We start from the raw sequence: 23963 nt of genomic DNA, 5'->3' as shown, positions 1-23963 counted from the left end.
GGGCGATCCCCCATGGAGGGGGGCGATCCCCCATGGAGGGGGGGAGGGAGCTACCCCGGGGCGGGGGGCGATTCCCCATGGACGGGGGACCACTGGACTGAGTCCTCTGGTGAAGCCCATCTCAGTCCCTTCCCCCCTCACCTGTGGGCCTCGCTGCTCGCCGTAGCTAGGTTCCGCCCCGGTCAACAAAGAACGAGAGAGGCTCTGAGAACGGCGCTACCGCACTGACCCGCTTCGGCCGCCATACGCCCTCCGCAGCGCAGAGAACCGCACCACACCACGCTCTCCCCGGCTTAGCTGGGCGCCACAAAGCTCAGAGTACGCATGCGCACCGCGGCCACCACTTCAGCGGGAAGAAACTCACCCCATCCCACACGGCCCAAAAAGATCACGGAGACTGCGGACTGCGCCGGCGTCCGAAAGGGGTCTCAGTGCGCGTGCGCCACAAACGCACGCGCGTTCCTCCAGCGTTAAACCAGGTAGGTCCCGCGCACGCGCAGAACCGTCCTGCGCGTGCCTATTCTCTTCCGTGCTCAGCGAGCGCCTGACCCTCTGCAGCGCATGCGCGGTGCGCGACCGTTCGGCCAGGCCAGGCGCCCTGTGGAGAAAAGTCGCAGCTTGGACGCGCTGATCGATAAATCGCTGCTGCCGGGCTTTGGCGAGCCGCCGTCTGCACCGCCCGGGGGTGAGAGGCTGCGCGAGCTCTTCGTTAGTCCCGTCACCTCAGCCGCCCGTGTTTGGGGAGTTCCCTGGGGGTTCAAATGTCCAATTTTTAAATAAAAAATAAAATGACCCCCCCACCTCCGAATGCGTGTCAGGGGAGGGGGAGTGACTGCGCATGCGTAGGGTGGGACGGGGGGGGGGCAATAATCAGGGCGCATGCGCGACGGGGGCCTGCGTCAGGTGACGCGCAGAGACGGCTGGGAGTTGGCTGTACCGCACCGAGCGCGAGCGGGAGGCTGGGCGCATCCGGCCTGCGGGAGTGGGGCGAGGTGCGGGTGGGGCTTGCGGTGGAGAAACCTGGTGCGGGGGGGGGGGCAGGCTGAGGGGGGATTGAGGAAACCCCCCTTTAGAGACGCGTGACCAGCCTTCCTCCCTCTGCCCCGCGAGCGTGGTGGCTGGAGGCCTCGACCCGGCCGGCGGCGCTTGTGGGGGCTCGGGGACCGGGGCCGCCTCAGGGAGTTGTGGAGCGATCGGTAGGAAGCCACCCAGGGCTGCTTTGGAGGCACTTATCGCTTTCCTCCAGGCTAGCAGGTCAATCTGTATTGACGTCCCTTCCTGTATGGGGCCTCACGTCCTGGTCGGCCACTTGTGCCCAGGGGGGACAGAAACACCCCCCCCACACACACACACAGAAACACCCCACACACACAGAAACACCCCACACACACAGAAACACCCCACACACACAGAAACACCCCACACACACAGAAACACACAGAAACACCACACACACACAGAAACACACACTGTTCTTATGAAAATGCTGCCCAGCCCCTCTCTCAGTGGAACATGCCACTCTTCTGTGGCCCTGTAAATGCACCCGACTTAGCTCTGCCTTTACAAGAGGCAGCTTGCTCTCCCTTGTGCAAAGAAAGGCAGTGAATGTGTTTCAGTCAGAGATTGAGCATTTTTCTTGCTACAGAGTGAAAATGGCCTCGAGACGAATTACGCGGGAGACTTTTGATGCTGTGGTGCAAGATAAAGTTAAAAGGTATCGGATGGACCGAAATGATGCTATAGAAGAGACAATCCATCATTTTAAAGGTAAGGCCCAAATCAATGCTCAGTTTGCCTCACCTGTGGATTATGGCAGATGCTGTACAGATCATAATTTTTTTATATCTTTAAATTTTCTACTTTAAATTTGCATTAATATAGCTTTTCCCTGCATTTTTGTGTGTGTAAGGGCAAAGAGGCGTGACCCACACACTTTATAGCGGGGTCGGCAACCTTTTGGAAGTGGTGTGCCGAGTCTTCATTTATCACTCTGATTTAAAATGCATTACGCATGTCAGTAATACATTTTAACGTTTTTAGAAGGTCTCTTTCTATAAGTCTAAACTATTGTTGTATGTAAAGTAAATAAGGTTTTTAAAATGTTTAAGAAGCTTCATTTAAAATTAAATTAAAATGCAGAGCCCCCCGGAGCGGTGGCCAGGACCTGGGCAGTGTGAGTGCCACTGAAAATCAGCTCGCGCGCCGCCTTCGACGCGCGTGCCATAGGTTGCCTGCCCCTGCTTTATAGTGATAGACTCAAGGAGCTCAGTCTGTTGACCTTAACAAAGGAAGACAAGGGGTGACTTGATTACAGTTCGAGTATCTACACAGGGAACAAATATTTAGTAATGTGGTCTTCAGTGTAACAGAGAGAGGTGTAACATGGTCTAATGGCTGGAAGTTGAAATGAGATCAATTTAGACTGGAAACGAATAAATTTTTAACAGTGAAAGTAATTAACTATTGGAACAACTTGCCAGCATCGTGGTGGATTCTCCATCACTGATATTTTTTTAAATCAAGATTGGGTATTTTTCTAAAGATATGGTCTAGGAATTATTTGGGGGAATGTCGAGGCCCTGTGTTATACAGGAGGTCAGATTAGATGATCACAGTAGTCTCTTCTGTCCTTGAAATTTATGAATCTACGAATCCGATATTTTAAGTAATTATTTCTTGTGCAAAAACCCAGATTTTTTTTAACATTTTTTGTTTTTCTATTACAAGGTGGAAAGTGCAAGATGAGAGAGAGAAATAGTTCATAGAATTGGACTTGGGCTCTCATTCGAGGAGATGTGTAGGAGTGCTGGTTGCTCAGATCTCTAAATGTGCTTGACCGCTCAGTATATTAATGCATTTTATGTTGTACTCATTTCTTCTTTTAAACTATTTCTTGCAGCTCATTCAAGATCCGTTTCAAGACCCAGGTATGAAGACAGTTTTCATGATGATGGAAGATATTCACATGACGGTCCCCAACACCATCCGCATGACGACTGGAGAGGAGACACTCGAGAGGACTATCCAGGGCCTTCTTATAGATCCAGTAGCCCTCTCATGAGGAAAGATGATTACTACCATGACCACTATGGCCGCCCTGCCTCTCGGGACCGGGACTATGGCCGCCCTGCCTCTCGGGACCGGGACTATGGCCGCCCTGCCTCTCGGGACCGGGACTATGGCCGCCCTGCCTCTCGGGACCGGGACTATGGCCGCCCTACCTCTCGGGACCGGGACTATGGCCGCCCTCACCCTCGGGAATCCTCCAGATTGCATGACACTGACTTTGGCTCTTCTGAGCTCTTGGGTGATTTTAGGTCACCAGGACTTGTGGAAGAGGAGTATGGGAACATAGAAAGTCAGGATTATGACCTGGAATATGGACTTCAATCTGAGAGTGAGTTCAGACCGCCAGTACGCAGAGGCAACATCGGTAGAGGAAGGATTCTGAGAGGAAAAAATATTACGAGAGGCCTGATTAAAAATAAAGTATTTAAAGGAGATATCAAAACTCCTCTAAAGAAATGGAACACTAAAAAAACACTACCAGTGACTAATCAGAAGTCAACTCTGCAACCTGATCAGATGCCAGAAACTACAGACCGACCTAACCAGAGGTCTGCAATTGCCCAGCGCCTTAATCAGAAACTAATCCTACGACCTAATCAGAGGTCAACTGTGACAACCCAAAGGCCTGTCATCCGAATTCGTAAGTCTGAGCATGTTCTCAGACATCTTAATTTTGATCTTGTGGACAAGTCTGACATATTCTCAACCTTTGGAATAGAAATAATAAAATGGGCTGGATTTCACACAATAAAAAATGATGCAGAATTTCAACAGCTGTTTGGGGCCCTCTTCGAGCTGGAGACAGAAACATGTGCAAAAATGCTTGCTTCATTCAAATGCTCACTAAAGCCAGAACACCGAGATTATTGTTTCTTTACCATCAAAAATTTACAACATGCTGCTTTGAAGACTCCCAAAGTAGACAATGAGTTCTTAAATATGTTGTTAGACAAGGGTGCCATGAAGACTAAGAACTGCTTCTTTGAAATAATAAAGCCTTTTGATAAGTACATGATGAGGCTCCAAGATCGTCTTCTAAAGAGTGTCACACCTCTGCTTATGGCCTGCAATGCCTATGAATTAAGCATCAAGACAAGTGGTTTCAGTAATTCTGGAGAAATGGCAGGTGCTTTTGAGACCACCATTTCTCTGTGTCGTAAGTCCTTGGCACTTTTGGGCCAAACCTTTGCATTAGCTTCTGCTTTCAGGCAAGAGAAAATACTTGAAGCTGTTGGTCTCCAGGAAATGGCTCCAGCACCTACGTCATTCCCAAATTTTGATGATTCAACATTATTTGGAAGAGAGTACATAGAGAACTTGAAAGCTTGGCTTGAGAAAAGTGGCTATCCAATTCAGATGAAGAAAATAGAACCTGAATCCACAATACAGCTTAAAAAAACTGCTCCTGATACAAGACCTAAAATGAAGAGTAAGTTAAAATGCCATAAAATATTTTTCTGGTACATATTTATTAGATTTGTTTTCCCCATATAATCATGGAAGTTAAAGATGAAAAGGCCTATTAGACCATGTAGTCTCCAGTGCAAGATTATTCCCTATAATACACTCATTGGTGTTTTGTCTAGTCTAGATTTAAATGTACCAAATGGTGGGACTTCCAATACTTGCCTTGACTTACATATAACTTGCATTTCACATTTTCATAGTAGTATTCAAATATAACTAATCTTCACAACACCCTTTTGATGCATATAAGTAATTCTCATTTTGTATGAGAGTTAATTTGCCCAGACTATGTAGGTGGTCAGCGACAGATCCACAATTAGATTTTGCAGGGTCGTGGCTCCAGCCCCATGCTCAGTCCCTTAATCCACACTGCTTCTCATAATGACACTGTTCCAGACCTAAGAGATCAATCCTTGAAGTTTTTCCTGATTTTTTTTTTTTAAGCCTTAATTTTCCCTTTCTTAATTTCTACTTGCATCTTTTTTACTAATATTTTAAAAGATAGGAAAATGTAACTGTAAAACCACAAATATTGAAAGGCAGACAAAGAGGTAAATATAGTAGCTGAAGCTACTTTTGACTTAAGTTTCAAGTTGGACTAGATTCCTCTAAATAAAATGACCTCACACCAATCCCTGCAGTATCCCAGTAGATGCTTCTCACCAATTTATTACATTGCTGTTTGTCATGGCCCTTTGTTTATGGTTATTCATAGAGCCCTGCCTGGATAAATCTGCATCCGATCCGCAATACACAAAAATGGTTCATGGCTATAAAGTGGATAACGGCAGATTTTCAGGGCTCTAGTTATTCAGCCAAATATCAGTTCATGAGACACTTCTATCCAAGCAAACTTGAAATAATTTTGAGTGAGATTCTGAGATGTTTTCTATCAAATTACGTGCTAAAATTTGATTATGTTGCAAACAATGGCTTTTCTGTTAATATAAAAAGTTATCTTATTAGTTCTCAAAGATTTGTTCATTACAATGCCAATTGCTGTTGATTTCATCATCATGGATGTGTTGTGAGACTTTCCTCAATATTTGCTCCAGTATTTGACTGGGAATTGAAACTAGACTTACAGCTAGTAATTGTCATGCTATAAAACTAGTATAATTAATATGATCCTGGCATGTATCTCCCAACCCGACATTCTTTAATTATTGCATGATCTCTTCCCCCTTTTATTATGCTGATTACACCTAAAATGTCAGTCTACCGAGAATGGGCCTGTGTAGTGTGTTAACAATAACCGGCTTACTCCTGGAATATTGCTATAAAAATGGTTGGACATCTTTACATCCTATTGACAAGAATAATACAATGACCGTGCTTTTTTGTTGTTACAGTTCCACAGCGAGCTGATCGGAGAGTTGTAGAGACGATTGAAAAGCTAGTGAACAGTATTGTTACAGGTACTTTGTCAGCAAAAGAGAGAACTGCTCAAAAAAGCTGCCCTGAATATTGGTAGGTATTTTGATGAAGTTAATTCCAAATATACAGTAGAACCTCAGAGTTATGAACACCTCGGGAATGGAGGTTGTTCGTAACTCTGAAATGCTCGTAATCCTGAACAAAACATTGGGGTGCTGCTTGCAAAAGTTTACTACTGAACATTGACTTAGTAAAGTTTCAAAGCTGTATTATGCAGAAGAAAAATGCTGCTTTCCCCCTTTTTTTTATTAGTTTATATTTAACACAGTATTGTACTGTATTTGGTGGTTGTTTTTCTTTGTCCCTGCTGCTTCCTGATGGTGTACTTCCGGTTCCAAATGATGTGTGGTGTACCAGTCAGTTTGTAACTCTGGTGTTTGTAACTCTGAGGTTCTACTGTAGCATAATACTTCTTTGCCCTATTTAGTGTCTGATCCTGCTCCATTGAAGTCAGTGGCAACTTTGCCATTGATTTCAATGGACTTAAAATAAAGTCCATAGTGGATGTTTCATCTGAATAGCTGAAAACACTTTATAAATGCTAATTAAGCTTTTTAACATACTTGGAAAGTAAGTGATATCTGCCCAGGAGTCCTAATTCTTAATCACCTGCTTTGTCTAACAGACTAGACTCCTTTTGATCTATCAATCCACATGCAGGGGGGCAAAAACAATTTGAGTAGAAAGCCATAAGACATTTAGGTATAATGAATGTATGTTTGTATTAATTATGTATTTAGTCCCATGCTCAATGTTTGAAAACAGAACTTGAGACACATAATTGCATAAGCATGGTATAGTCTTAATTTTTTTCAAGTAAATCTCATTTTGTTCTAACAGCAATTTGGGTGTGACATTTAAGTTGCAACTTGCATTAAACTGAGATTGAAAAGTTTTGTAATGCTATATTAAAGCTTGTTAGTCCAGGTTAAAATCCTATTATATGAAGTTGATTTCATTTCAGTAATTTAACATGAATATTGTTTTTGAAGATGAAGAGGGCTGAGGCCCTGAGTCAGCATTGACCTCTATGTGAGCAGATCCTTGTGCCCCCCCCCATGTATCCCCATGGCTCCAGACAGGCACAGGGATGTGCTTGCGGGGAGCTCGCTGCAGGGTTAGGGTCTAAATTACAGAAGGTTAGAAAAGACCTGAATTTAAATCCTGGTTTAGGTTTCATATGAGCAAAAATGAACTTGAATCACTCCAATCCAGTCAGTTTGTCCAGATCTTTAACAATGCCATTTTATTTTAAAGTGACACTGTCTAGTTGAAGGGTGTTCGAGAATTGGCTTCTGTAGTCACAAATTACAGCTAGAGAAAATTATTTTTCTATACTTTCCCAGTTTGTTCGCTTTGCAGTTTGAACAGCACTTCGGCGCTGATTCTAGAAGTTACTTAAAACATATGGTTAACTTTAAGCATCTGACTAGCCCCAAATGTCAATGGGACTATCATGCTTAAGTACTTTCCTAAATCCAGGAAGTATAGTTTGTGTATCGTTAATTAACTGTTGCTTCTGTACAGGCATTCTGTTTCTTTTCTTGCTGAAAAGACCTTTTATAAACATCGTGTGAAGTAGAAGAAAACTTTTTTTTTAATCCGAGACATAGTCTTTAAAGAGCATTCTTTCTTAAAATGGAATTATTTTAAATTAGTCAACTTTGAAAAAATTAATAAATCAAGTTAGAATCATAGAATATCAGGGTTGGAAGGGTGATAGCGCCCCTTTGAATATGATCCCCACAGTATAGCGGTTTCATTACTGGCAACTTGAGCTCTATCTTAAAGCAATCTGTGATTTTGCAGCTTGACACAATTTATCTTTGCTTACTGCTTAGGAAATGGAACTACTGCTTATCGGAGGAAAACCCATACCTGTAGGTTGTTTTTACCAGGATAGGGCATCCTATATACTATCAACTACCATGATGTTCTTGAAATATCGAAGGTTGCTTTCAGTATATGTTTTCATTACACATGCTGCATGCATTTTTCTTTTCTAATGTAGGTTCTTGTCTGAGGAGGATAGTCTAGAATACAAATATTACAGACTGAAGTTATCAGAGATGCAAAGATTGACATCATCTACAAAGGAGGGAGGCAGAGAGGGGAAAACACCAGAAGAATCTGCAACAGAATCAGTGAGGGCAATGTTGTATGCGAGGAAAGTAGCAAGTATCAAGAAAAGGCTCTTTAAAAGAAAAAGACTTGGAATTTTTACACAACATGGAGTTAGAGGCAGGAAAGTGAGAAAATCAACTATAGGGACACAGACTGTGCTTTCAGCTGGTACAATGCTGAAACGTCAAGACAAGCTCACCCAGGGTTCGGTTCAGTCAAAATCTTCCATATCAGAAATCAGCATGTCTGAGAAGAACTCATCATTGGACACAGCTGGATCCTCACAGCATGCCACCAGTCCAGAAGTTTCTCTGTCACTGGAAGAAGTGGCAGACACTGAGGATTTATTGGCATCCACTGGACAGTCCCAATCACTGTTGTCTCAATTTCCTGATGGTAGGTGAAGGTCTGAAATTAGATCTTAATTATTAGCTCTAGTAGTATGAGCAAGGCATTAGTTCAGATGTCAGTAAAATACTCTACTTGGTATAATTATTTACCATGTCATAGTGTCTTGAGATTTCAGTTACTTTAGATCCCATTGTTCTAGGCACTGTACAAACATACTGTTTTCTTACTTCCAGTGGATGCTAAAACAATGGAAACTGCTGAGAAGCTGGCCAAGTTTGTTGCTCAGGTCGGACCAGAAATTGAGCAGTTCAGCATAGATAATAGTGCAGATAACCCAGATCTTTGGTGAGTAACCTATATATCCATTTGTAAATAGTCTAATAAGAGAAATTACAACACCAAGCTTTTAATGTAGAATTACTGTTTGACATATAGATCTGTCTTTTGGCTATTGGTAGCATTAAATTACATAGATTTTTGTTTATCACTGTCTTTTGGTCCTTAAAGAAGATATAAATTGTAATGTTTAAATATTTTTAGGAATGTAGGATTTGGATTTGTTTTACCAAGTCAGATTATTTGTCTATCTTGTTTAACTCAGCGATTCTCAAACTGGGGTCCGTGAGTCATGTCCAGGGCCACCAGTCCCGCTGATCAACTCCTCCTCCTCCCTCCTAGCACCTCCTGCACGCTGCTGAACAGCTGTTCCATGGCATGCAGGAGGTACTAGGGGGAGGAGGAGAAGCGTGCACAGGGCGCGCTCGGGGTGGAGGTGGGGAGTGGATTGGGGGCTGGGGCTGAGTGGGAGTTGAGCAGCCCCGGGGAAAACTAGAAGCTGTTTTGGAGGTCCACAGAACATTTTAAATCAAAATAGGGGTCCTTGGGTTGCTAAAGTTTGAGAGCCGCTGGTTTAACTTATTGACCACTAATGGAGACAATATCTGAAGCTTGAGAGGAGGCCAAAATCTCTCCAGAATGCACAGTTGTCGTGATAGATGGGAGATGTAATTTTTTTTTACATCCACAGCCAGTCATCCTGCACCCCAAAGCAATTCTTTGAGGGTGTCAACAAACATGGACAAGAGTGATCTAGTGGGTACAGTGTGCTTGGACTTTCAGAAAGCCTTTGACAAGGACCCTCATCAAAGGCTCTTAAGCAAAGTAGTCAGTCAGCGGATAAGAGGGAAGTTCCTCTCACGGATCAGTAACTAGCCAAAGGGTAGGAAACAAAGGGTAGGAATGAATGGTCAGCATTCCCAGTGGAGAAAGGTAAATAGTGGGGTCCCCCAAAGTTCTGTACTTGGGCTTATACTGTTCAACATATTCATAAATGTTCTGGAAAAAGGAGTAAATGGTGAGGTGGCATTGTTTGTAGATGATACAGAATTAATCAAGATAGTTAAGTCCAAAGCTCAGAGAGGTAGCCGTGTTAGTCTGGATCTGTAAAAAGCAACAAAGAATCCTGTGGCACCTTATAAACTAACAAATGTATTGGAACATAAGCTTTCGTGGGTGAATACTCACTTCGTCAGACGCATGTAATGGAAATTTACAGAGGCAGGTATAAATATGCAGGCAAGAATCAGTCTAGAGATAATGAGGTTAGTTCAATCAGGGAGGGTGAGGTCCTCTGCTAGCAGTTGAGGTGTGAACACCAAGGGAGGAGAAACTGCTTTTGTAGTTGGCTAGCCATTCAGTCTTTGTTTAATCCTGAGCTGATGGTGTCAAATTTGCAAATGAATTGAAGCTCAGCAGTTTCTTTTTGAAGTCTGGTCCTGAAGTTTTTTTGCTGTAGGATGGCTACCTTTAAATCTGCTATTGTGTGTCCAGGGAGGTTGATGTGAACCTGTGGGTATTCACCCACGAAAGCTTATGCTCCAATACATTTGTTAGTCTATAAGGTGCCACGGGACTCTTTGTTGCTTTTTACAAGTCCAAAGCTGACTGTGAAGAGTTACCAAGGGATCTCACAAAACTGGGTGATTGGGCAACAAAATGGCAGATGAAATTCAATGTTGATAAATGCAAAGTAATGCACATTGGAAAACATTACCCCAACTATACATACAAAATGATTGGGTCGAAGTTAGCTATTAGCACTCAAAAAGTGATATTAGAGTAATTGTGGATAGTTGTCTGAAAACATTTGCTCAGTGTACAGTGGCAGTCCAAAAAGCTAGCAGAATGGTAGGAACCATTAGGAAAGGGATTGATAATAAGATGATAAATATCATAATGCTGCCATATAAATCCCTGGCATGCCCACACTTCGAATACTGCTTGCAGCTCTGGTCAACCCATCTCAAAAAAGATATATTCGAATTGGAAAAGATACAAAGGAGGACAACAAAAATGATTAGGGTATGGAACAGCTTCCATAGGAGGAGAGATTAAAAAGAGTGGGACTGTTCAGCTTGTAAAAGAGATGCCTGTTCAGTTCCTCTGAAGCGTCTGGCACGGGAAGACAGGATACAGGGCTAGATGGACCATTGATCTGACCAGTTATGGCCATTCATAGAATCATAGAATATCAGAGTTGGAAGGGACCTCAAGCGGTCATCTAGTCCAACCCCCTGCTCAAAGCAGGACTAATGTTAGGAACATTCCTATGTTCTGAACTCTTTTTAGGACTTTAAACACAATGGGTTAAATCTTCTGATGGTGTAAATTGGCACGGCTCTACTGCTTTCTATGGGGCTGTGCCAGTTTGTGCCAAATCTTTTGTTGGTGTAATGCCATTTGTGTTTTGTCTAATTGGACCAAGAGACATTTTTTTACATGTGGTTGGGAGTTCCTATAGTATTTTATAATAGTACAAAAGTACCAGTGTAATGACTACATCTAATCTTTTCTACTAAATCCATTTTTAATATCTAACTTTATGGTAACTCATAGGAATTTCCTTTTAGTTGTTGAATTTAAATGCTTTTCAATGCAATTTGTTTCTGCAATGCTTCCAGGTTTCTGCAAGACCAAAACAGTTCTGCTTTCAAATTTTATCGAATGAAAGTCTATGAATTGTGCCCATCTATCAACTTTAGTGCTGTTTCAGAAATAGCTGCACCTGGGGAAAGTGATAAACCTGAAGAAAGAAATTTGGATAATTTAGAAGAGGAGGAGGAAGAAGAGGAGGAGGAGGACAATGAGGAGGAGGAAGAAGAAGCTGAACTTGAGAATATCTCCCAGACCTTGGAAGAAGTGGAAATGGAGCATGCAGAGGAGGGGGAAGAAGAGGCCTCAGCAGGTGGTGCTGAGGAGATCGCATCCAAAGAGATGCTGTCCAAAACAGGAGAAGAAACTTCAACAGGTGAAATGCAGCCAAGCTCAGCTTCTGATAGTACTACACCAAATCTGTCAACACAGGTGCCAGCTTCTGCTCCTGGTACCCCTTTCCCTCGCAAAAGAATCAGCAGCAAATCTCTGAAAGTTGGCATGATTCCTGCATCTAAGAGGGTCTGCCTCATAGAGGAACCAAAAGGTAAGTATCATTTCAAGGATGTTTTCTGGCCCTCGGCAAGAATCCTTGAATTCCTATATATTTGTAGTTCTTGGTTTAATAAAATGAATTAAAAAAATATGCACTTCAGATGTCTGTTTACTAGTAGCCATTGGCACATCCCAGTGAACAGGTGGATAGTCATTGCATTCTGGTGCAATAGTAAAACTTGCTTCTAACTTGTGTGTGTTGTAAGGTTGACTCAACAATGCTTGTATTCATTGAGCATATGTAGCTATTGCATACCCACATACCTCTCTGCTGTTGATTAAACAAAGTGATAAAAAGGTGGGTTGGGAGGGATTTCCATCACTTGTTTCTAATTTTGAGCAATGTCTCAAGTCTGGCAGTGACCGTATTTAGAAAGTCAGATTAATACTTTCACGTTGTAAAATGTTCATAACAGTTAATCAGGAAGTATTTCGGTTTGATATTTGTATCTCAAAAGTTAAGTGGAATTTGTCAAGTAGTTTGACGGTATGGCCATGTTATCTCTTTTGTGTTCTAAAAGAACAAATTCTAACAGTTGAGTGATACTTATGTTGAAAACTGACTACTGCACATGTTCGCTAACTACTTTCATGAGTGTCTTACCACACACAAATAAAAATGGTCTATGAATAGATGACTCCATATGTGCTGTGGGAACAAGACACAATGAACTGATTTATGTGCCAGTCTTGACTTGGCTTTCCACCAAAACATTTTCAAAGTCAGTGGAGCTGAAACAGATATGAAGTCCTTGGACTATTACTTTTTGGGGAGATTGTCAAAGGTACAAAGAGTAGTTAGGTGCCTGATTCCCATTGGAGTTAATTGCCTAGCCCCCACTTGTGCCTTTGAAAATCTTTGTTTTTTGTGCACTCTAACCTTAATGCCCTTGGTAGTAGTAGTATTAGATTAAGGCATTAAATGGGAGTCATGCATATGAAGATGTATTTTGCTAGTTCCATATTAAAATTGGTCATCTTTGTGATTGACTTTTGTCTTTGCTTTAATTCTCAGTTCATGAACCTGTCAGAATTGCTTATGACAGACCCCGAGGCCGCCCAGTTACAAAGAAGAAGAAGGTGAGGAAACTCTGTGTGTAATTTCACTCTGTCTTGTGAAAACAGTTCTGTAAATGTCTGCCATTGATTTCATGGCAATCTGACCCTTAGGCCTGAATCCTGCAAGGAACAGTGCACTGTTTGAGAGTAGCCAACTTCCCTCCACTCCCAGGGCAGACAGTGGAAGGTGACAAAGCTCAACACCGCCACAGGTTAGGGCCCTTATTGAAGAATTAAATCATTTGTTAATCTGGTAGCTTTCTCTTACCTCTTAGAATAATTTTGTAAGGATGATATAAATGTGTTCAAATGGAGTTTTTGTAATAGTGAGTGGGTTAATGTTTCAAATTTTTCATCCTGCTTTTGTTATCAGAAAACAACTATTAAAAAAGAAAATAGTGTGCTCTAACGCTTTCCTATTTTTGATAGTGTGATTAAACAAATCAATGACACAAAATAAAGGTAGTTTGTCAGGTACATTAGTGTAGTACTCTGTAAATTGGCTACACAAACAATTACTCTTCAGAAGACATTTTCCATCCAGATGAAGAAACCTGTCACTTAAACATATACTTTTAAATCTGTTTCTGTACATTCAGGAACTTGGACACACTCAATTTGCAGAAGGTTTCTGGTGAAGAGATCAAACTGGTGGCTGCTTTCTGTACCAAAAACTCTCCCCCTGCTTTCTCTCTCTGCAGAAACCAAAAGACTTAGACTTTTTACACAAGAAATTAACAGTTAAGAATGTGGGTTTCCAGATGCTTCAGAAGATGGGCTGGCAAGAAGGACGTGGTCTTGGTTCACAAGGAAAAGGAATCAAAGAGCCTGTGAAAGTGTATGTAATGGGAACAAACTGCAGAAATATTAGACCTATTTGGAAAATGCTTCTAGTAGCAATTGTGGATCCCTGTCCTGATGGGATCGGTCCTATGTCTTATTCCCACTCTTGGTCTGCTCCTTGGGCTGGTCAGAGTTGAGACTGGAGGCCTTGTGTCTCTACGAATCAGATTGGGTGGAAGTTGGTGTTCTAAGGGGAGGCTGTTTCCTGCCATCTGAATGGACATTGCTGAAGGCTGGGAGGAAATGCTTCCTGAGGCTCTTTATTGACACCACCTAAACTCTGGCAAGCACCCTGCTGTGTGTGGAAGCCTTGTAATAACATAGGGGTGCTCCGTTAGAAGGAAAACACATAGATTTGACCTTGCAAGCTCTTTGCATGCAGAATTCCAATTGGTGCCTGGAGATTGCTGTGATGTGTGCATTGTAATATATAAATAGACTTCATAGGAGTTCCACACACAGTACTTATGTGTTAAGGTAATACACCATCTCCACTGTAAACATAAGATTCTTTCCACTGCGTTCTGCAAAGAGGTAAGTGCATCTCCTAGAAGGTAAGCATGCTTTTCTCTTGAAATGCATACATTATTATTTTACAGTCTTTTCTAAGTTTTAAGGATGTCTTCTCCAATGTCCTCTTCCAGCCCAGATAGTAGGTTATAGTTCTTCCAAGCTGCAAATAGAAACACAGAGCACAAAAAAAATGGTGATTTCACTCCACCAACTACATGGGAAAAACTCTAGCTGACTGAAGTACCTTGTTGGTTTACTGTTTCTTTTCTTAGGGAAAATTTTTCCCATCTTTCTCCAACAGAATCAGTTAATCTAGTTGGATGTCTTTTAGCCAAGTGTGTGTTTCTTTGTACTTCTGGGACACCCTGTGGTTAGGTGGCCTACCACCCTTAGTCTCCCACCTCCTTCCTTCAGATGGGAATGCCCTATGGGAAAGCACCCCATCTGGTCTGTAGCTTTCTACTCTCTGCCAAGATACTGGATCCTTAGCTTCCAGAACTCCTCATCCCAACACACTTGCAGTTCCTTGGTTTCCCCAGCACAAAATTAATAGCTGAGTGTTAAAACCTGTTTGGTCAATCCAGCTGCGAACCTACCAGGTTCTGAAGAAGGTTTAGATCTTCTCCAAAGGGTAGTGTTTTAGATATGAAAATATGCTGTTGGTTTTTGTTTTTTTCCCAACTAAAGTTAGCTGCTCTGTCACTTATGGAAAGGCACTTGCCAGAACAGACAAGTGAGAACTGTTTGTGAATGTACTCCTTGTACACAGCTCTCAGGAAAATTGTGCTGCTGTTTTTGGTCTAATGTACAGAGGGAGTTGCAGCTATGTCTCTAGGTAACTCCAAAGCACTAGATTCTTTAATGGTCTCCAGTGCTCTTTCCTTTCTCTCTGGAGGCAAGTCTCAGGCCCAAATCTGAGATTATCTCAATGTGAGTGAGGCTGTCCTGGGCAATTCACCTTTTTGTGTATCACTGTGGTGACCTTAATTGCTGTCCAGTGCAGCTTTTCATTTATTCAAGGTGATCCATGACTCTCCCTTTGGAAATGCTGCATGCTTTAGAAACCATCAGCCTTTCTGTGGACAAGTACTAGTTGAGATGTGGTTAGAAGGCCCACAAATTGGGTAATTTTATCTCACCAAAGAGAAATGGACAGAAGTAATATGTGTGAAGGTTTAGAGGCAGTCCAATGTAATGTTAGCATAGCCTTTTATTGCTGTGTAACAGCAACAAGAACATTTGCCTCCAGGATTGATGCACACAGAGATGTCAATCTTCTTGTATGTGGAGATGGAACAGAAGTTTGAGGCCTGCCTGTGACAGGGAAAAGCTAATGACTAGTCTTGGAAAGGTTCAGAATAACATCCCTTTTCTCCTCTTGGGTTTCTCTTCCTTCTTCCATAGCGGAGATAAGAGATGGGGAACATGATGCCTCCTGCTGGAGCCAGTAGTTACAGAAAGTTCAGTTATGGGAAGCCCCTGCTGGTCTTGCATTCCTCTTCCTGCTTCAGAGAAATGATTTGTGTCAGCTGTGGAGCTGGCCAGTCCTGAGATTGAACTGAGGGAAGGAAAATGTGAAGGCAGAAGAGTTTTAGATGATCACTCTTATAACCAGTCTAATCTCTACCTTCTCTGATTAGTCACTTGTACTCTTGCCCTGAAAGTTATCCCAGAAGGGGGACTCTACAATACTTATCATATCTACAATAAAGTCTTCCTGGTTCACAAATCCATTATTACCTAAGCACCAATGGTTGGCGCTGTACAAGGCAGAAAATGAAGATCGTCCTTGCCCTGAAGTGCTGACAACCTAAAAGATGAAACAGAAGGAATGCATTGGGAGGTCCAGAGGAATGATTAAGCTATGACATGTTACAGACACATTTATTTGTTCCCTGTTGTGGGCATCACAGAAATATCTTTGGGAAGATTTTTAAAGTGGTGACTTGGTGAACTAGGATAGTAATGGCATGTGTCTGTGGGGCATGTGGAAAAAGGCACATTATGGACAGTGGCCTATCCCTGCCAGGAAGCCACAGAATTGTTGAATTGGTTTTATGCTCTTCCTACAGAGAGTTTTCTAACTTGATCTTGCAGCTCCAAGGCAGATACTAATACTGCAGGGATTGCAAGGAAAAAACATCTTCCCAGGACTTGGTTGCAGGCACAAAAGTCCCTGCGGACTGCAAAGGCTCAGTCTACTATTAAGAGTGCACAAATATTCCAGGGCTATATGACCATATACTTGGTTTATGTGGCCATGGCTATATAGTTACAGAAATTAGATAGTGAGGATGGTTTCTTTCTTGATGCCACTTATGCCACCTGAGTTTCCACTTGTGGCACAGCAAGCCCAACTACAGTTCACCAGACCCTGTGGTTGTGTTCAGAGCTGATAACTTGCCCTTTAATTATTTTTTCTCCAACATAAAGGAAGGGGGCTTAGTTCCCAAGAGATCTGGTGGTTTCTGTGCCATTTTGGATTTTAGAAACCATGCTACTTTGGGGTGCCATCATTTTGAATTGGGACCATGTGTGTCATGAATCACATGATCAATCCAGAGGAGTCTGTGAAATTGATCTAGAGAACTACCTATATTTCCATTTATTCAGCAATATCACATGACCTTGGCTTTTTTCTGTTTCTGTCTGTGGGGAGGAAAAGCTATACACAGTTGGCCTGGCATATTAAGGGACACAGAAACTGAATTAGATCCTTACTCTGTAACTGTCTCTCTTTGAAACTATTGTTGTTTTACATCTCTTCTGCACTTTGTCAAATAATGTATTTTAATCAAATTGTGCTAACTATCCATTTTACTCCCTAGGGGTACTACCTCTGCAGGGGAGGGCTTGGGTGCTGCAGGGGAAGAAAATAAAGAAGATACATTTGATGTTTTCCGTCAAAGAATGATACAAATGTACAGGCAGAAAAGAGCAAGTAAATAGGTATGTGCAATGGACAAGTCTGGTTTATGAATTCCTGCAAATATTAAAATACTGCAGTTAAAAAGCCTTGCTTTGAACAGAGGTGTTACTGTGTTTCCACAAATGCACCTGGGTTTTTATTATTTCATGAAAATCCAGAACTACTTTGGACTGCTGAATTACCCAACATCTTACTTTCTAGGTTTGACGCAAGAGACTCGTTTGCTAGAAAACATGGACTCGCAAAAGCTGTTGTGTGAAAGGTTTTCGGCATGCTGCCACTATGAAGAACACTTTGTGCTGTGGCAGTGAACTTGAATACTACTGTACCAAAAACATTTTCCAAGATTAAAGTTAGCCTTGTACTTAGATGTGCAAGCTGACAACTTGGCTGTCATCTTCTGAGGAAGAAACAACGGATTTGCTCTCAGACGTGCCTGTTTACCTTTCACTTTGGCCAAGAATGCCTACTATGTGACAAGATGGTTTGCTCCAAACAATGTAAGCAACACAAAAAATATGAGCTGGAAAACCAGTCTGCCCCTTTCTCAGGCTGAGAAGATTTTCAAATTCAGATCTCTTTGAGAGACGGTTTTCCTCACTACCAAATGTTGCTTTATTTTACTAAGCTTTTTTTGAATGGCTGCATCTTTTGAACTGCTGCTATGATCTGGACAAAGCAGTTCTTGATATTTTTTTCCATTCATAGAACAATTTAAGAACAAAACCTTCTAAAATAAGCATGTAGGAATCCATGCCTACCTATGTAGGACTAACATAATGAATCCATATAAGAACACCCCAACTATACTGCCTAACAAAAATTTCAGCTGCTCAGATTTTCACTGTAACAAGCAAGCAGTACCAATTTCAAGTGTACTTGTTTTTACATGACTTTACAGGTCTTGGTCAATAAAATCTTGTATAGTTTCTTTCCCTCAAAGAAAGAAATCTGCAAACAAGGTGTAACTTGGATTCTGCAGAAGATTGGAACTATGTTTTAAAATAGTATTGGAAGTCAAATATAGAAGATCATCTGGAAGCCGAACATCTGTTTTTGTAAGTCAGAGCATCACTTTAGGGAGTCAGCATATTTCTAATCCTATTGAATATTGCTCTTCAGAAGTTCTTTGACTGCAGGACTCCAGGAAAATGAAACAAAACCTGAAGTTGTTAAAGAACTTTGTATTCCATTGTTCTCTCTTTATTTAAATCAAAGATGAGACTCCAGTAGTATACTTTGTGCTTCAGTAACTACAACAAAAAAGCATTCTTGGTGAAGCAGTTCTGAAGAAATGATGGAAGACTTAGCAATAGTATTGAAGACAAATGTTCAAGGTCTAGTTGGTCATTTATCTTTCACCAGGTGTGCATGTCAGTAAAGAATCCATGACTGGATTGCTCAAAGTGACAATTTAATAATATCAGTTGCACTTTTTAGCCTGCTCCTTTTTCTCCATCGTTACACTTCTAAAAATAGTTGAGCCTTCACTTTTTTTTAATGTGACAATGGCAGATTACTTCCTCTTGAAAGAGAATTTGTCTTGATCTGATGTATGTTTGGCTTACTAGGTGTGCAGGTTTGTTAATGATTTCATCTGGCACTATGCTGCTTGTAATGCAGACAGCTTACGGTACAATCAATACAAGTACCTTACAGTAAAGCACCAGTGTCTGGCATTCCTAAATGATGAATATGCAAGAAAACTTGATCTCTAGTTATCAACTCACCTGTGCCTATTGAGCAAAGGACAGTCATCGCCTCGTTCAAAAAATAAATAAACCTGCCAATTGAAAGTGAAAGGGAGTATCTTAATTTTCATTCTTTAGCACCAAAACCTTTCCATTCCTGTAAAATCAGTTTACTTAGTTTATGAAAGCAAGATTTCTCTTTGCTTTGTGTGTGTGTGAAAGCAATAAGCTACAATATCATGCCACAGTGTAATTTTCTGATCACTCAATTTCAGTAGCTTGAAAGCACATGACCACTAAAAACAGCCAATAGAGAAATGATTGTCATGTTGGTACAGTTAAATTTTTCCATGAACGTCACGCTTCTCCACCTTTACATTACAAGAAGTTAGAGCATCCAGGACCTTAAATACAAATGTATGTTCTCAAAGCTTGCCTGATTCATCATACTTTATTCAAGATATTTGGTGATATTACAAAGATTTATCCCATAGGTTTTGCTTGGAAATGTTTAGAAGCATAAAGCGCACAATCATGTTGGAGAAAGGCTGCCTTTAAGTTCAGCTGGTACAATATTTGGCAGTATTACACTTACCTGATAGGTTCCTATTTGGAGATGTTTTCCACTGCACTTTTTCCCTTTCCCATGATTAATTAGACATTGTGTTGAATGCAAAAACAGAGGGTTTTTTTTTTTAAAAGAGGAGTTCCACCATTCATGGTCTGTTGTAGAAAATGATGCTCTGGAACCAATAGTGTTGGCCGCAGAGTTATTTCTCAGACCCGCTAATCTGGGTTTAACTTTCCTTTGTTTCATTGATGAAGCTGCCATTGTTGCTGTTTTACAATTATTTTATTTTATTCCCACATGCTTCCAGTTCACCTCTTCTTTCACATTTACATTTTGGAAGAAAATCTCTTGACTACATGCTGTGCTATTTGCAGAAAAAGACACAAATCAGTGTGTGGCTTCACACAATGTTGGGATGCATTTTCTCAGCCCCCTCGACCCTGATCATTCTGGGCTGTTCTGGTTTAAACAGATTGGGCACAGTACCATTTGGGGTACATTTGCTGAACACCTACTTATCCAGTCTGGAAAAATTCAGTATCCAGATTGGAAAATGGTACATTCCCTGCTGATTTCAACTCAATTTAGAGCAATTTCCTTGAGTATTATGCACTCTTGAAAATGAATGTGAACAGTAGTTCCTAAGGGAATCTTAATCTGCTGCCCTGGATAACTAGTATGGTCAATCTTTCTTGTGCCAAGTGTTAATTTTGGACAAGATATCAGCAGAGCAACACTGGTGCTAAGATTCCAGTGTTGCTCTCAAGTGGGTTTCTGTGTACCACTTTTATCTTGTTTTACCAAGAGATGACCTTACTCTCCTTTGGCAAAAGGAATTCCCCTCCCCCCCCCTTTATTTTAACCTGCTTTTGCAGGCAGCTCTGATTTGAAAATTTAAATACAGGTACATATGTGAAACATTGTGCGGATACATTGCCTTGTTTACTAGTTTCTTTTCTGTTATTTTAGTTTCCAGGCTCTCTTCCATGAAGACTACAAGCATCAGTGAACATTTTAACTAACTTCAGTGGTGTGTCTGCTGTCTTTTGGTTGTTTTTACTGTTGATGATCTTGTAGAGCAATTTGCTAGTTTTTGTTCTGTGCAAATTGGCAGTAGTGCTAAGCTAGTAATAAGTAGATGCTTATATTATTGGATAACTAAAGTTTCTTTTTAGTACAAGTAAAGATGTTAGCATTGTTAATCTTTTAAAATCTGCAATAAATGTAGAGGTAAACCGTTTCCTTCTGGTTTCAATGATGTTTTGCTTGTGAATGTGGGAAATACGCACCACTTCTTTGGTACTGATACATGAAATTGGGATTATATAGTGTTATATCGCTACGAAATCACCCATTTACAGGGTTGCTTTTTGGATTATTTCAGAGCTATTTGATTTTCCTAGGGTTCTGGTGCATTAAACAAGGGCACCATGGTGTTACCTCTGACTTGAATGCCAGTTCCAGTTTGTACCAGCCAGAATGTGAGAGTTACGTTCTGGGCTCCTACATCCCAGGAGCCAGACCTTATCTCTGTGATTATCGCTGGAGCATTGAGCTGTTTCAAACAACAAGCAAAAATAGCTTTATATATATAAAAAAATAACTAAAATCTGACCATTTGGGGGGCAGGGTGGAGCCACAGCAAGGTGAAACATTTGATCAGTAATAGCTGCTGTACAAGAGTCATTGGAGAAGTAAAGCCTATTTGGTGTTTGGTAATTTGGGAAAGAGATCCAAACCCCAGTACAAGACCTGTCCCTTGCTCCGGTACTGACAGTTCCTGGTAGCTGTACGGAGGTGGGGAGTACTAAGTGTAGGGTCAGGGGAGGGAGACTCCACATTTGTTTGCTTGAAAGGTGCCCTAATGGAGCAGAAGAATCTCCTGTGCAAATAATGCACTGTTATTTGAAACAGATGTGTGGGACTAGTACAACTGTTCTTATTCTGTTGCTTGCATATCTTAAATGGTATGTACTACCAATAATATATTTTCTTCCTGTTTATAAAATTTACAAAAATCTATAGCATCTTTAATATATAAATATTTAAAAATGAAGAAATATTTAGCTTCTTAAATACAGCACACAGTGTTTTTATTTGTATTGATGTTCTGTTCTGCTGTGGCTAAAGTTAGTTGTGGTTCATTTTGCCCAAAATAAGTCTGGCCCTCTTCTAAATATAATAAATTTTGATGCATAAAAATACATTCTTAGATAATTTTTCATCTTCCATCTTGCATGCATGAAGATTCTGTACTATCCTCCTCATTCACCGTATTTCATGGCTGTAGCTGGTGAGTCACAGCCAGATTGCAGGGTTGAACAGTAGTCACTTAAATGAGAATACATTTAAGGACAACATAACGTGATTACTTTTGAAATAAATAGCTTTTGTGAACCTTGTTTGGATAAATTGCTAAATGAGGGCAGGTGTGGAAAATGTTTGCATTCGCTCTGGGCAATAAAGTCATTGCTGTTTAAAAAGCATTGACATCTAGTGTGCTCTGTTTAGCTTTGTGCCAGAAGAATGTATTTAAAAGATTGCAGTTTTGCCCTTGAACTACTGCATGGGCAAAGCCTTAACTCTGAAGGGCTAGTAGCTAAGGGAAGCATTATCCAGCTACTATCTCATTGAGTATTAATAAAGAAAAATTATTTGCATGTATCTTTTTATTCTGTCACTTTGCCTACATGTCCAAGTTTAAAAAAGACCAGCTCAGGCAGAAGCTAACGGTGGAAACATCTTAGACAGTCGGAATCATCTAGCATTCCCCATTTGAAGGAATTGTCGGACCTGTTATTTCAGAAAATACAATCATTTTTCCATATAGAGCATTAGGAACATAATCTATTTAAAAAAATTCCTGACTTTTATTGAGGCTACATAGTCAAATCACAGTACAATCAGTGGAAAACGAGCCACCTGCTATGGTGTTGTTTTAAGTCTGATCAGTAGCTAGGTTATTTACATATCTTTTTCCTCAGTGCTGGTAAAGCATGGTCAACTCTGATGTGCAACACCCCCCACCCAACACGCATACCCCATATATCAAATATAGATTGCAGCTGTATTCTGTCCTATTCTGTAACACTTTAGGTCTGGCTGATCAGGACTATCTAAATGCAAAACCTATGCACAAACCATTTATGTGTATTTATGTAATCTAAAAAAATGTGAAGGGTGTAAATATAAAGGAAGATAAACTATTTAAGGTGTATAACCTGAGATGGGATAAAGCTGAAAAGGAAATGTGCTAAATACTAGGAAAAACTTTTTCCACTCTGTCTACTTTATTTGAATAATATCTTACAAGAAGTGAGTGGGGAAAATACCATCTACTAAAGCACTTAACTGGAAGAGTCAAAACACTAGAAAATGTAGTGCAGTGGAGAAAAAAATCCTACATTATTAAGTCAGTGGAGTGGATGACTAATAGGTCTCTTATCTGTAATTGATTTTCCTTGGGTTCTAATACAGCAAATTTTTAGGGAAACTTTGGTAAATATACATGCAATGGTGTCAGTTTCTCCTGAGGGACTCCTTAGTTACTCTATGGTTATATTTCAAGTGGGAGAAAATGTACCTTTTTAGTTGACTAAACCTTTGAAGGTATTTGGATTTATCACTTGAAGAGGAGTGCTGTGTAGCTCAAAAGCTTGTCTCTCGCAGAAGTTGGTCCAAATACAAGATCTTGCCTCACCTACCTTGTCTCTCTCATGTCCTAGGGCCAGCATAGCTACAACCACACTGCAAACAGCTATTAAAGTAGGTTTTCTATCCAGTGGCTCTTCTGAGATGAAGCTGGAGTGGATAAAAGTTTATTTCATCACATGTATTTTAGTTGCTTTCCATGAGTACTAAAACAGATTATACAAAACAAGTTGACAGTCTAAGTTTCATAGATTCTAGGACTGGAAGGGACCTCGAGAGGTCATCGAGTCCAGGCCCCTGCCCGCATGGCAGGACTAAATACTGTCTAGACCATCCCTGATAGACATTTATCTAACCTACTCTTAAATATCTCCAGAGACGGAGATTCCACAACCTCCCTAGGCAATTTATTCCAGTGTTTAACCACCCTGACAGTTAAGTTGCTGTCCCATGTTGTTGTTTGTTTCTTGGTATAATCCCCCTGTGCTTTTCTAGTGTTCTTCCCTACAGAAAGGGTACAGCCACCAGGCATGAGGGAGGAAAAAAGGGCATTTAAAGAATTATGAAAGAAATTCATACCCGCTCAAGCAAAGCGCCACTTAGTTCAATGTAGTAGTATGTCACCTCCCTCCCCTCCCTACAATGCTTCAGCACTGATCAGTTTGGGAGTGTCACCAATTCCAAAGTGCAGCCTAAAAGCAAAACTGGTAGCCGAAACACTTCTGAAACGTGCCAGGTGCCCTAAATGCGGCAGTTGCAGCCAGCAAGCCCC

At 41.1% G+C, this 23963-nt stretch overlaps 2 protein-coding genes across 7 annotated transcripts in view; one reads left to right on the top strand and one right to left on the bottom strand.

Annotated features, from left to right (window-relative positions):
- The window catches only part of ARMC6 (armadillo repeat containing 6), a 12708-nt gene extending 12235 nt beyond the window's left edge, over nt 1-473 (bottom strand). The window contains exon 1 of one of the 3 annotated variants that reach the window (XM_034755464.1): nt 365-473. The gene's annotated coding sequence lies outside the window, so the exon portion shown is untranslated. Of the gene's footprint in view, nt 1-141; nt 326-364 lie in introns of those variants that run through there. The other 2 variants (XM_034755463.1, XM_034755465.1) reach the window with 2 other exon arrangements.
- Nucleotides 474-550: 77 nt separating this feature from the next.
- On the top strand, nt 551-20781 carry SUGP2 (SURP and G-patch domain containing 2). Of its 4 annotated transcripts, none has more exons than XM_034755462.1 (11): nt 552-685; nt 1646-1767; nt 2900-4498; nt 5889-6006; nt 7985-8493; nt 8682-8793; nt 11409-11926; nt 12950-13014; nt 13695-13831; nt 17178-17298; nt 17480-20781. In XM_034755462.1, exons 2-10 carry the CDS (start codon nt 1653-1655, stop codon nt 17296-17298), a joined length of 3294 nt encoding a protein of 1097 aa, XP_034611353.1. In that variant the 5' UTR covers nt 552-685; nt 1646-1652; the 3' UTR covers nt 17480-20781. The 4 variants fall into 4 exon arrangements, 2 of the variants coding, with proteins under 2 accessions (XP_034611353.1, XP_034611352.1); XM_034755461.1 differs by having other exon boundaries at nt 553-685; nt 20510-20781; XR_004643753.1 differs by having other exon boundaries at nt 551-685; nt 13695-17298; nt 20510-20781.
- Nucleotides 20782-23963: the final 3182 nt, after the last annotated feature.

The sequence above is a fragment of the Trachemys scripta genome, chromosome 22, assembly GCF_013100865.1.
Source record: "Trachemys scripta elegans isolate TJP31775 chromosome 22, CAS_Tse_1.0, whole genome shotgun sequence".
In the NCBI taxonomy this organism is placed as follows: Eukaryota; Metazoa; Chordata; order Testudines; family Emydidae; genus Trachemys; species Trachemys scripta.
The sequence above is the reverse complement of the archived record's forward strand: the minus strand, read 5'-3'. Positions and strand labels throughout refer to the sequence as shown.